At 49.3% G+C, this 12,233-nt stretch overlaps 1 protein-coding gene across 1 annotated transcript in view; it reads right to left on the bottom strand.

Annotated features, from left to right (window-relative positions):
* Positions 1-12,233, bottom strand: part of VOPP1 (VOPP1 WW domain binding protein) — a 93,584-nt gene that overhangs the window by 23,998 nt on the left and 57,353 nt on the right. Inside the window, exon 3 of the mRNA XM_017516422.2 lies at positions 2,023-2,100. Coding sequence (XP_017371911.1) covers positions 2,023-2,100 — 78 coding nt within the window. The remainder of the gene's footprint in view (positions 1-2,022; positions 2,101-12,233) is intronic.

The raw sequence follows: 12,233 nt of genomic DNA, 5'->3' as shown, positions 1-12,233 counted from the left end.
AGTTTTGTAGCTTTCTTCAACTTTTCTGGCGTCAGAAGTTCTGTGCTCTGGCTTGAAAGTGTCCACACATCATTATTTACCTAGATGTCGTCTCCTTCAGGGTCTGTCTGCCTAAGGACCTCTCCATAAGGACCCAGCACAAATGCCTGGTGCCTATCAGACCCAATGTTGATTGAGAGAGAAAATGCATGGGGTGGAACCCAGGCACCCTTTGTATTTCAGGTGAGGCACTGCAGCCTCACACCCCAGATGCTCCTGGCTGCATCGCCAGCTTGGAACCCTGTGTCGGAATCTCAATGTTGATGACTCAGCCCCGTCTTCTGACATCTGGCACTCAGACCTTCCAAGAGCCTGACCTTGTGCAATGGGACTCGGGGGAGCTTCTCCAAATGGGGCCCACCAAGTCGTCGTGTGCCACCTCGCCAAGGTGCCCTGTCTCTGACAGGTGACCCTGGCCAGTAGCTAGGAAGCACCTGGCTGCCAGTGCAGGTACAGCTTTCTGGGCAGCCCGACGGAAGCGGACAGGCCTTACCAGTTCTTCTGGACTTTCTCAAATTTCTCTTCTTTTTGATCATAAAATACCTGAACACTGACAAGCTTTTAAATTTTTTACAAGCATTCCTACGGCCTCATCATCATTCATCTGGTGCTTCACACCAACCCAACACCCTCACAAGCCTGTTCACAGTTCAGGGTTTCACACTCCAAGTGGTCCTCCTCCTTCCACCCCGAGGTCCTAGGAGGATGATGCAGAGGGAAGGCGTACCCTTAAGCTGGGCCTTGCCCCGCCCACTGCCGCCCCGCCCCCCCAGCTCCGGTACCGGCCCCCTCCACCTGGAGATGCGCACAAAGGCATTAACTTTTGGACAGTCTTAGGCTACAACAATAATTCTTCTGTTACAGAGTTTTAGGCACTGGCACCTCTGTGGTATGGGGACCTGACATCAGCTCCCTGGTTCAGGGGACACAACTAGGCAGGGCTTCCCAGGCTGGCCCTAAGGGAGGCCTGGCCAGCAGCTCTAAGGTCAGGTGAGGCCAAGGAGGTGGTGATGAAAGAAGGTATCACGATTAAAGAACAACCTGGTCACATAACACCTAGAGTCCCCACTCCCTATAGGCTTCCCTAATCAAACCCTGGGCACAGGTGTTAAGGGAGAAAGACAAAAAGTGACAAAAATTCAGGTGGCTGCTGTCACATGCTCAGTAAGGTCTTAAAGTCTCAAAAGGTCAGTAAAGTCAGAATCTTCACCTCATAAAAAAAAGCTTGCATCATGCAGAGAGCAAACTCTAGCCCTTTCTGGAGTTTACTGAAGGGCATCACTACTGCATGGGAGAAGAGAGGAAGGCAGGTGCAAGAAACGCTGCTTTGGTTTTAAATAAATCCTTTCCCACATGTGCTCTGCCACCCTGGCATCTCCAGAGTCCAACAGATGCTCGGAGCACCCCAGCAGGCATCCTCAGGCTCTTGCCCACAGGAGGCTCCCCCCACAGAAAACGCTCCCACACTTCCCAAATGCCACGGGCATCGCTCTGGTTCCTGCTCAAGGAGCAGACTTCAGACTGCTCCGTATGCACCCCAGAGGAGTCGGAGGAGTCACACGGGTGCAGGCTGCCTGCCTTGAAAGCACAGAGTCAGCCGATACAAGATGGATGGGGAAGAGTCTGGGCAATGAAAACTTGATCGCCTGCCAGTCTTGGCTGGCTGATTCTCTGATTCTTCAAGACAGCCTTGGCTCCATTTCAGAAACTAGCCAAGGAGCTGCCGAAGGATGAGGCTGTTGTCCAGCCACCTTCCCGGAAGCAGAGATCTTCTTCCCACTCCATAGTCCGTGGAAATGAAAATAGCTTCCCTTAAACTCTGTGCGGGCAGCTGCTGGTGACAAAGCCAACCCAAACATACCCATTTTCCTGACCAAGGCTGTCCTCAAGGCCACCACCCAAGGGAAGGTGTCACACCCGAGGTTGTGACAATGCTGACGGGGGCAGAGCTCTCAGGGTGGGGAGCAAGGAGTTTCAACCTACCAGAAGTACCACAGCCTCTGTATGGAGAGGGCCCGCACGCAGCACCTGGAGCCACAGCAGTCCTCGTAGGAGCGGCATCTGTGGAGAGAGGCACAGGCTGGGCTTCAATGTCGTCATTCTTGAAGGAAGAAATCAATAAGAGCAAAACGGACAGAGCTGCTTCCACTGCATTTCACAGAACCAGCAGGGCAGACAGACATCAGCCTGTGGCCCAGAGCAAGGTGCTGAGGCGGGCACAGTCAGTGTGATGCAAAGCTCCGCGTTTACCAAGCATCCTGTGTGCCAAATCCCAGCGGATTCCTTCTGGGAGGCGGCATGACCAAAGACGGGCATTAAGCCTACCAGGAATGCTGCTGGGGGAGGCTCCGAGGCAGCCCAGCACCTGTATGGTGCTCATCTCTGCTGTCTTCAGTCCCTGACTATGGGGAAAAGATGGAATACCCCACCACGTCCACTAAGGCGAAAAGCAGGGGATGTGGAGTTGGATAAATTGCAGCTGTGGTCCTGGTCCTGCCATTTACTAGCTGTGGGACTTCTGGTGAGCCTCAGTTTCTCCATCAGCAACACGGGTGGAATGGCAGGGGCACTGCACAGCACTGATTTAAGCTTTAAGGCCTTCATCACCATATCAAGCGCTGATGGCATTATTACTGCTGGCGCTGCCTCCCTCCCCTCACCCCCCAACGTGGGTGACGTTTCCAGGCCCCTGGCAGGGCACAGCTCTCGGGGCTGTGCTCAGAAACGGTTTCCAGAGAGCTGCCTGGGCATGGGCCCTTGCGCAGGTCTCAGGTGAGGCACTCAGTGCCCTCCACATCTCTGCCCTTCCCCAACTCTGTGTCCTCCCTGAAGGGAAAAGATGCCGCAAAAGCGCAAACCCTTTGGTTTTACAGAGAAGTTTTCACTAGAGCATTTTGAACCCAACTGCATTGGCAGGGATGAGGAGCAAGCCATTTCTCTACAGTATTAAACTACTACCTAACTGTGATCTAGGTTCCTGCCAGTTTGTCCTTTAAAAAAAAAAGTAGCTGGGAGAAACATACAATTCAGTCCAAGGTCTTGGGCCCTGAATGTGTAGATTATTGCAGTACATAGGGTTGTTTTATGTAGAAGTGGTGCAGAAAACTAGTTAAGATGCAGAGTGAGATCACAGGGGCCTGGAACGCAGCAGACCCAAGCTTCAAAGCTGCTCTTCCCTGGTTGTGCACCCAGTGGGCCCGAGGCTCCCGGATGCGGTGCTGCCTCTCCAAACACCCAGCACCCAGTGGCAGCTAAATCTTCTATTGTTTCAAGGACAAACTGAGCTGAGAGACACTCCCTCCCCACTCCAGCCCAACGCCATTCCACAGCTAATATGGCAGCATTTACATCCGGTCTTCCTCCGGCCCATGAACATGAATTCCTACCCACTACCCAAAGTGTTGTGATTTCCATGAGATGCTCCCACTGGCCCCCACTGAGAGTTACCTAAATGAGTGCTCAAGAATGCTGCTGGTCCTGGCTGGGTGCAGTGGCTCACACCTGTAATCTCAGCACTTTCGGAGGCCGAGGTGGGTGGATCAATCACTTGAGGTCAGGAGTTCAAGACCAGCCTGGCCAACATGGTGAAACCCCATCTCTACTAAAAATACAAAAATTAGCTGGGTGTGGTGTGCGCACCTGTAGTCCCAGCTACTCGGGGAGCTGAGGCAGGACAACTGCTTGAACTTGGGAGGCAGAGGTTGCAGTGAGCCGAGATAGTGCCACTGCCCTCCTGAGACTCCATGCATCCAGCAAGCAGGCACAAAAGGGCTACTAGGAGCCTGCTCTGTGCTTTCCTGAGATGTAGCAGGGAAAACCCAGAGGAAACCCCTGCTGGGAGGGGTTTTCTCTCTAGAAGGGGGAGAAAATAGTAAACAAGAAAATATGAACTGTGTTACACAGCAGTAAGTTCTTCTATGGGGAAAAATAGAGACGGCCCTGGCAGGTTGAGACCATGAGGCAGCAGGGTGCTCAGGGAGGACGTGTGCAGCAGGTGACCTCTGAACAGAGAGCATGCAGGAATCCAGTCTGGCAATGAGGGACACTGGCACAGGGCCTCAGCGCTCAGCATGGGGGATGCTGGCCCCTCCACCCTAGTGCTCCTGGCTCCACGGCTGCGTGCTGGAGCACAGGGTGTGAGTGTGCGAGACACCTGTGGGGCTGCTGAATCTGGGCCAGAGCCCTGTGCAAACAGGACCTTCTGCAGCTCTTCTGGGCCTTCCCCTGGAATCTCATTGGTCTTAGGTGACCAATGTGTGTGTACCTATGTGTGTGGAGGAGAAGGGAGTAGTTGAGGGAGATGAAGGACTTCTTGCTTTTAGCGTTGGTGGAGTTTAGACAATTAACTGTAAACTGAAAGAGGTGTGACTGTTTCCTCTCGTGAGTGTGCAAAGACAGGCATCCTCAGCACTGTGGTGAGGTACATGGTGAGTGCAGGAGTGTGGAAGGCAGAACGCAACCATGGCCCCAAGAATGGCACCCCTCAGAGGACACACCCTGCATAATCCCCTCCCCTTTGGTGGGCAGGACTCTGTGAATATGGGAATGGTCACTCCCACGATCACGGAACATTAAATGAGATGGTGTGTTATCTAAGTCTCTGCCCTTGCAAACTGGAGATTCTCCTGCTGGCTTTGAAACAGTATGAACAGCAGCCATGTGGGAGGGCCATGTGGCCAGGACTGAGTGTGTTCTCCAGGCGCCAAGAGCAATCCCAGCAGGACCTCAGTCCTACAACCACAAGAAACCGAATTCTGCCAGCAACCCAAATCAATTCAGGAGGACTCCAAGCTCCAGGTGAGAACGCAGTCCAGCTCACTGCTTAATGTCAGCCTCGTGAGGCAGCCCTGAACCCAGAACCCAACTGTGGTTTCCCAAACTTGAGATCTATAGAGCTGTGTAGTAATAAGGGTGTGGTGTTTCAGTCTGCTATATTTATAGTGATTTACTACATAGTAACAGAGTTGAGAATACAGCTTACAGGTTACGAGCACTTCTTACCTCACACCAGGTTAAGTGCTTCACAAACGTCTCAATTTTGAAACATCCATATACAAAGTAAGTATTATTAGTGCCACATCTGAAATAAGCTTAGAAGCAAGACATCAGGGATGTTGCACCTCCAGCCCGAGTCACGTCTGCAGAAGCCAAGAGTGGACTTGGCCAGCATTTCAGGAAAGCATTTTGCACAGACGCTGCCTCTCCAGTAACATGGAGCCTTCCATGACCAAAGGGTCACCTTCTCTATCCCTACATGATTTTCCTATTCTTCAGCCCTGCTTTTATAAACTGCTGTGGAAATTTCAAAAGCCATGGTAACAGAGACAATATGTAAAAAACAGAGATCCGAGGCCAAATGGCTGGAGGTCCCTGAGACAGGACCCACAGATGGGAATTCAGCAACCACTCTTTAATAATGCCTGCACGGTTCTTCGTTCAGCTTGGAACTGCATATTGACCAGAGAGATTCCCAGAAAAGCCGGTATCATGTGATGTCAGTAATGCTCTACAGTTAGCAGATAACTTAATCACAGAGACAAATAAAGTAAGAAGTGACATTAGGCGAAAGGACAGTGTTGCCTTGCAGTGAACAGCGGACGCTCCCGCAACATTAGCTGATTTCAGCTGCTGTGAGCCCACTGGGAGATTGTAAAACCACGTTATATGGCTGCATCGTACAAAGGTGAAAAACAACTGAAAAAAAATCAGGCCGCACACGGTGGCTCATGCCTGTAATCCCAGCACGTCGGGAGGCTGAGGCAGGTGGATCATGAGATCAGGAGATCGACACCATCCTGGCCAACATGGTGAAACCCCATCTCTACTAAAAAAACACAAAACACAATTAGCTGGGCATGGTGGTAGGTGCCTGTAGTCCCAGCTACCCAGGAGGCTGAGGCAGGAGAATTGCTTGAACCCAGGAGACGGAGGTTGCAGTGAGCCGAGATCACGCCACTGTACTCCAGCCTGGCGCCTGGCGACAGAGCAAGACTCTGTCTCAAAAAAAAAAATAAAAAAATAAAAAAATAAAAAAAAATCAGGGGATATCACATTTGTGAAACTTGTATTTTGGTCAGACATCCGCATACATGCACAAAAATCTACGTGTGCCAGGCTGTGACATAAAGCACGCTTCTTCACAGCTACTGTCAGGGAAGCCCCAAGTGGACAGGTTCAAGCTTCTGCTGTGTCCAGGACTGGCTCCTTTTGTCCTCCTGGGAGATTCTGGGTGGCCCTCCGGCCAACCTGACTATAAGGTCACTTTCTGCTGTCAGTAGTGCTGGGCTAAGGTCCTTCTGTCCTTGTCTTTTGTCTAGGTGACACTGGCTTTAGTCAGATGGCTATTGCCATTTTTTGCCCCTAATTGTATTATACACTGTCCTGAAGTGATCAAATTCTAGGAGATACAACTCTCATGAAGACTCTCTCAAATGGGACACCCTGGCTCACTGCCTACCATGAACCAGCCTCTGCTGTGGGTGCTGACAGTCAGAGAGGGGTGAGAAGGGTAGGGAACAGAGGCGACAGACACCTGCAGCTTAGGGGAGCCGACCATGACCCTCTGAGCTCCTGCTGGTTCCCTCCCACTGCTCCAACACCCTCTGCCGCCTGTGATGCTCCTGTCTCTCTCCCTCTCAGCTTTCACCCCTGACTCTAACGGCAGCTGCCCCAGCTCCCAGCACAGCCAATGCTGAAGAGGTATTAATGCTGGTCTCCTCAATGCTGGCAGTCATGCACTTCATATAAAAGAGGAAAACAGGTATACGATAATAAATTTGGTGACTGAGTCATCTTTCGTGAGCTAAATTTGCTAAAATGCTTCCCTTTCAGCTTTACACTTATAAGGAAGCATTTGCTGCCTGGAAACCTAAGCCCTACGGCATTCTATATCCCATGCTGGAGGAAGCAGACTACCAGCTTTCAGACATATGCAGAACCCTCGTCCAGAATTCACACACATACACCCCTCAGCCTGAGAACATATCCCTCCTAGAATATTTAGAGTCTAACAGATTACAAGTTCCTCTTTGTTGGCAAGATTAAACATCTATGTGCTCTAGCTCACTTTTCAGAATCCAAATTTGGAACAGCAGCAGCAAATCCACGCTGTCAACTGATTATCTTTCTTCTCTCAAAACACAGCAATCCTTTATGCGCCTCCCGTGAGCTGAAGATCCATTCACTCTCTGCATCCTTGCGGCTCGTCTGCGGCCCTGGCCCGGCTCCCAGTGATGATGCTGGCAGGCCCCAGCTACTCGAAGGAGCATGCAATTACTCAGGTGCTGACACTGTTACCCCTTTTCTCTCTACTGCTTTCTTCCTTTTGAAGCTGCCGGCAAATTGGGGCCCTAAGCACACACACCTGCTGATGTTCCAAAGCGCTGCAATTACAAAGAGACATTCACTGCAACACTGAGCTTAATTAAAGTAGTAAGCACTAGCAGGCAGGCGAGCACACTGAAGACGCCCATCATGGATGCATCAAGTCGAACACTGCCAGTGCCTCAGAATGGCATTGCTGCTCCCAGGGACATCTGGAAGACTACGCCTTTGCAGAACACATCAGGATGGAGAAAACAGCAAGGCTTTTTTCATCTCATTCCACTCTGTGTGCCAGATGTACAAATTCTCAGACTTGCCGTAGAAAGGAAGGAACATTACCCTTAACTAAATCTCCACTCTACAGTACATCTAATTATAGTCTTGAGTCTCTGAAGCACGCAATACTTCAAAAGAGTGAAAAGATCACATACAGCAACAGACAGGGGCCCCTGGACTTGCTGTTAGCTTGCCTGTCAGCCAAGTATTCCTTACTGTACCCCTGGATACAAATGTAGATTTCTGCTAGGTCAGAGAATGGGTAGTCCACTCTGAGCAGCTGCTGACAGGTAATTAGGTACTACAGAGATAAAATCAGGGAGTCTGGCTTCTCTTCCCTAGTCAATGATGGGAGCTGTGGTCCCTGGGATGTGTCATTTAAAAGGAAATGTATGTCTGAGCATCTATGGGCCACGAGTCAGACAGGTGTCAGAGCAACAAGCAAATGCAAACAGCGGGTGGTCGCTGTGGGAGTTTCTGAAGCCTAAGAAGGAAGCATGTGTTATGCTTAGCCCTATCCAGGAGGAAAGAGGGTATGGCCACTGGACTCATTTAATTCTTAGCCTTCGGGTTACATAAATCTCAAGAGTAGGAAAGGGTAATATACTAGGTCAAAGAATGTTCAATGTTAGTAAAGTCACAAAATCTATGTTAAAAAAAAAAAAAGCCAAATGTCAGTTTGTAAACCTTTCCATGTCTTGTTGCTATGGACAGAAAGTGTCTCCCCCAAACTGGTGTGTTGAAAGGCTACCCCGCAATGGGATGGTGTTAAAAGGTGGGGCTTTTGGAAGACGATCTGGTTGCCAAGGTGAAGCCCTTGTGATAGGGTTGAGGAGGCATGAAGAGGGCTTGCTGCTCGCTCGGCTCCCCTTCATGTGAGGACAGAATAAGACAGTGCCTGTGAACCACGGAGAGCCCTCACCAGACACCAGAGCTGACGGCACCTTGGTCTTGGACCTGCAGCCTGCAGAACTGTGAGAAATAAACACACATTGTTTAAGCCCCACTACTGCTATTGTACAGCCTGAACTTACACACCGCTGTAGTGGTAATTAATTATATTTAAAAGGATTTATAGAAAATCATCTCTGCATCTGGTAGAGCAGCTAAAGTATGAGTAAAATATTCAGGGTGCGGGTCTAGAGGTAGAGTTGGTGGGGACTGTAACTTTTTGGGGGAGTTCAATAATCCAATCCTTTCTCCTGCCTGCAGGATTAACCCTCAGCAGAACTTTCTCTTCACTAAGCACTTGCTGGGACCACACCTCCTTTCTCCTGCCCAGTCCCAGTCTCTCCGTGTGACAGCTGGTCTGTTTCCCTCAACCACACTGCCCCTGCCAGCTAACCCTTCTTTGCATGCCACTCATTATCACCTGCATTCTCCATAGAGCTGAGCCCACAGCACACGTTTGAAGGAGACTTCCTGAGTTAAAAGCAGGAAGTACATTCAGGCTTAACAGTGGCCTCTAATTATACTTATGAGAAATTAGGCTCTCCAGAGAAACTAAACACAGAGCCCACAAAGTTTCAGGAGAAGACTCCAAAGGGTACATGAGCCTCTGCAGGAGCAGACGAGGGCTCGGTCCTTAGCCACCCAGTGCCCCGGCAAATCTCCTTGTAAGGATGGCAGAACTCTGAGTCTCACCTGGATCAAGGAATCCACCCAACTGTTCAGTGACTGACCTTTTCCTCCAGCCTGCCCGGGCAGAGGCTGCCACTCCTTGCGGCAAAGGCCCCAGGGCAGATGCCTTCCATGACCATGGGCACGCTTCCTTGGACAGAATCCAAGGCCAGCCCCACTAGGCTGATTCCCGACTCACACAGCCAGTCTTTCTTTCCAGTGTCCAAAGGGACTCGCATATTCTCCCAAGACAGAAAACGATGACTAGCTTGGCACAGTTGTGGTTTCTCTTCATTGGGAAGAATCCCAGTTTACTCTCATTTCTACACTTACTGGAGCTTCAGGCAGGATCAACCTTTTTAACAACTGTGATATAGCCAAATCCTAACGAACCTTCCATCAAAACTTCCAAGCTCTTCTCAGTAAGTTCTGTCTTTCCTTGCTGTACCAGTACAGTACAGTCTCAGACCCAAATAGGACCTTATGCTTATCCAAAAAAAGGGTGAACTTTTGCAATTTGCCCCATTACTTTTATCCTGTCAAGAGCCTTTGGATCCTCATTCGGTCACTCAAGGCATTCACTATTCCTTCCAGTTTTCTGTCACTGACATGAAAGATACGAGTCAAGGTTTGCTGGGACCCAGGACTGCTGAAGACTGCCTCTCTATGACGATAAACACATATGACTTAGCACAGTCACATCCAATAATCACAGTCGGGTCAGGGAGAAATGAGACTGGGGCCTGAAAACAAAGAGAAATCTTTCCATGCTCTAAAGCTGAAATCCAAAACCTGAGACCTTCCCAAAGTCCAGGAGGCTGCCTCGGGAAAGAAAACCAAAGGGAGAGAAAGAAGGTGGCACCATGAAGTGAGTCCTTGCTTAGCCGCAAGGAGATCAGGAGCACACAGAAAAGGAGAGTGAGGTGGGAAGACGGAGAGAAGGGTGAAAGCTCATGTGCTCAGCCCAACCCACAGCCAGACGCGTCAGGATTAAACAAATGGGCAAGTGAATTTTATGGTATGTGAATTATACCTTAATTCAGAAAACGAGAAGGAGGGAGGGAGGGAGGGAGGGACGGCAGGCTTCCTCTATCTACAATTTGTATATATGATCAACATGGCAGGCCTTCCCTATTTTCATTCAAGTCAATGCTAAAGTATTGATGATGAAGTCAATGGTGAATTCCAAGAGATCTTCCTTCTACGTTGAGATTTTACTAATCATAATTTTATAAATACAGCTATTATCTTCATTACAAATCCATCTAACTGGCTTATTTACTCCTCCTGGGTTCAAGCAATTCTTCTGCCTCAATCTCCCGAGTAGCTGAGATTACAGGCATGCAACCACCACGCCCAGCTAATTTTTTATATTTTCCATAGAGATGGGGTTTTGCCATGTTGGCCAGGCTGGTCTCAAACTCCTGACCTCAGGTTATCCACCTGTCTCAGCCTCTGAAAGTGCTCAGATTACAGACATGAGCCACTATGCCCATCCACAAGCTTCTTTTTTTTTTTTTGAGACGAAGTTTCACTCTTGTTGCCCAGGCTGGAGTGCAGTGGCGTGATCTTGGCTCACTGCAACCTCCACTTCCCGGGTTCAAGTGATTCTCCTGCCTCAGCCTCCCGAATACCTGGGACTACGGGCACATGTCACCACGCCCGGCTAATTTTTGTATGTGTATTTCTAGTAGAGACAGGGTTTCACTGTTTTATCCAGGATGGTCTCGATCTCCTGACCTCATGATCTGCCCACCTTGGCCTCCCAAAGTGTTCGGATTACAGGCGTGAGCCACTGCACCTAGCCCAGAGTTTTTAAAACTCCACCCTTGTGTTTCTGGGGTAGAGGTTTTCCCTCTTTCTCCTTTCAGTAAATTGCTGATCATTTAAAATTATTTCTATTCAACCCTATCTTGAAAAACAATCCTTCTGGTTTCTGGTTTACTAAATATAAGGTGAAAAAAACAAATCCTGGTCATATGTCTCTTTCAGAGACACAGTTGTTACCAGAAACCACCTTCTCTGAAAGGTGTTTTCCATTTTCCATACAAAAGTGAAAAACAGAAGTCTGCCTATGATCTCACGGTGAGATCCCATCTCTATAAAAAATCTTTTAAAATTAGCCAGATGTGGCAGCACAAGCCTGTAGTCCTAGCGACTCAGAGGCTGAGGCGAGAAGATCGCTTGAGCCAGGGAGTTTGAGGCTGCAGTGAGCTAGGAATGCACCACTGTGCTCCAGCCTAGGTGACAGGACAAGACCCTGTCTCAAATTTATTACCAATTTTAATTTGATAATAAATTTCCTATCATTGAAATCACACAGGCACGATAAATGCTAAAGGAATGAGCTGAGTTTTGGCAATGAGATTGGGAAGGGAGAAAGATTCTAGTACCTAAAAAATCTGGACACTTACACTGAGGTTCACACCTGGCTTACCTTCTCAACTCTATTTTTACTTGTCACTGTTTGTTAAGTCTGTTCAGGCTGTTACAACAAAATACCACAGCTTGGGTAACTTATAAACAATAGAAATTGATTGCTCATAGTTCTGGAGGCTGGGAAGCCCAGGATCAAGGCCCAGCAGATTCGGTATCCAGTCAGGGCTCCCTGCTTCATGAATGACATCTTGCTGCTGTGTCCTCACAGGGCAGAAGAGGGCAGGGCAGCTCCCTGCAGCCTCTTGTAATCCCATTCGTGTGGACAGAGCCCTCTTGACTTAACCGCCTCCCCAAAGGCCCCACCTCTTAATAATAGTACACTGAGTATTAGGTTTCACCGTATGAATTTTGGAAGGACACACATTCCGACTATACAGCTGGTTAGTTGTTAGCAAAGTCTGCTCGCCAGCTCTAGGCTACATCCTGCCCTCTGCCACCTCTGCCACAAAAGTGAATTCCTCACTGGCTCCGTTTACTGTGTATTCTGCAAGAACTCCAAACTCCACATGCACACAGCTGACATTCTCTACCCAGTC

This window comes from Cebus imitator, unplaced genomic scaffold (assembly GCF_001604975.1).
Source record: "Cebus imitator isolate Cc_AM_T3 unplaced genomic scaffold, Cebus_imitator-1.0 Scaffold586, whole genome shotgun sequence".
NCBI lineage: Eukaryota > Metazoa > Chordata > Mammalia > Primates > Cebidae > Cebus > Cebus imitator.
This window is presented reverse-complemented; position numbering and strand designations above follow the sequence as displayed.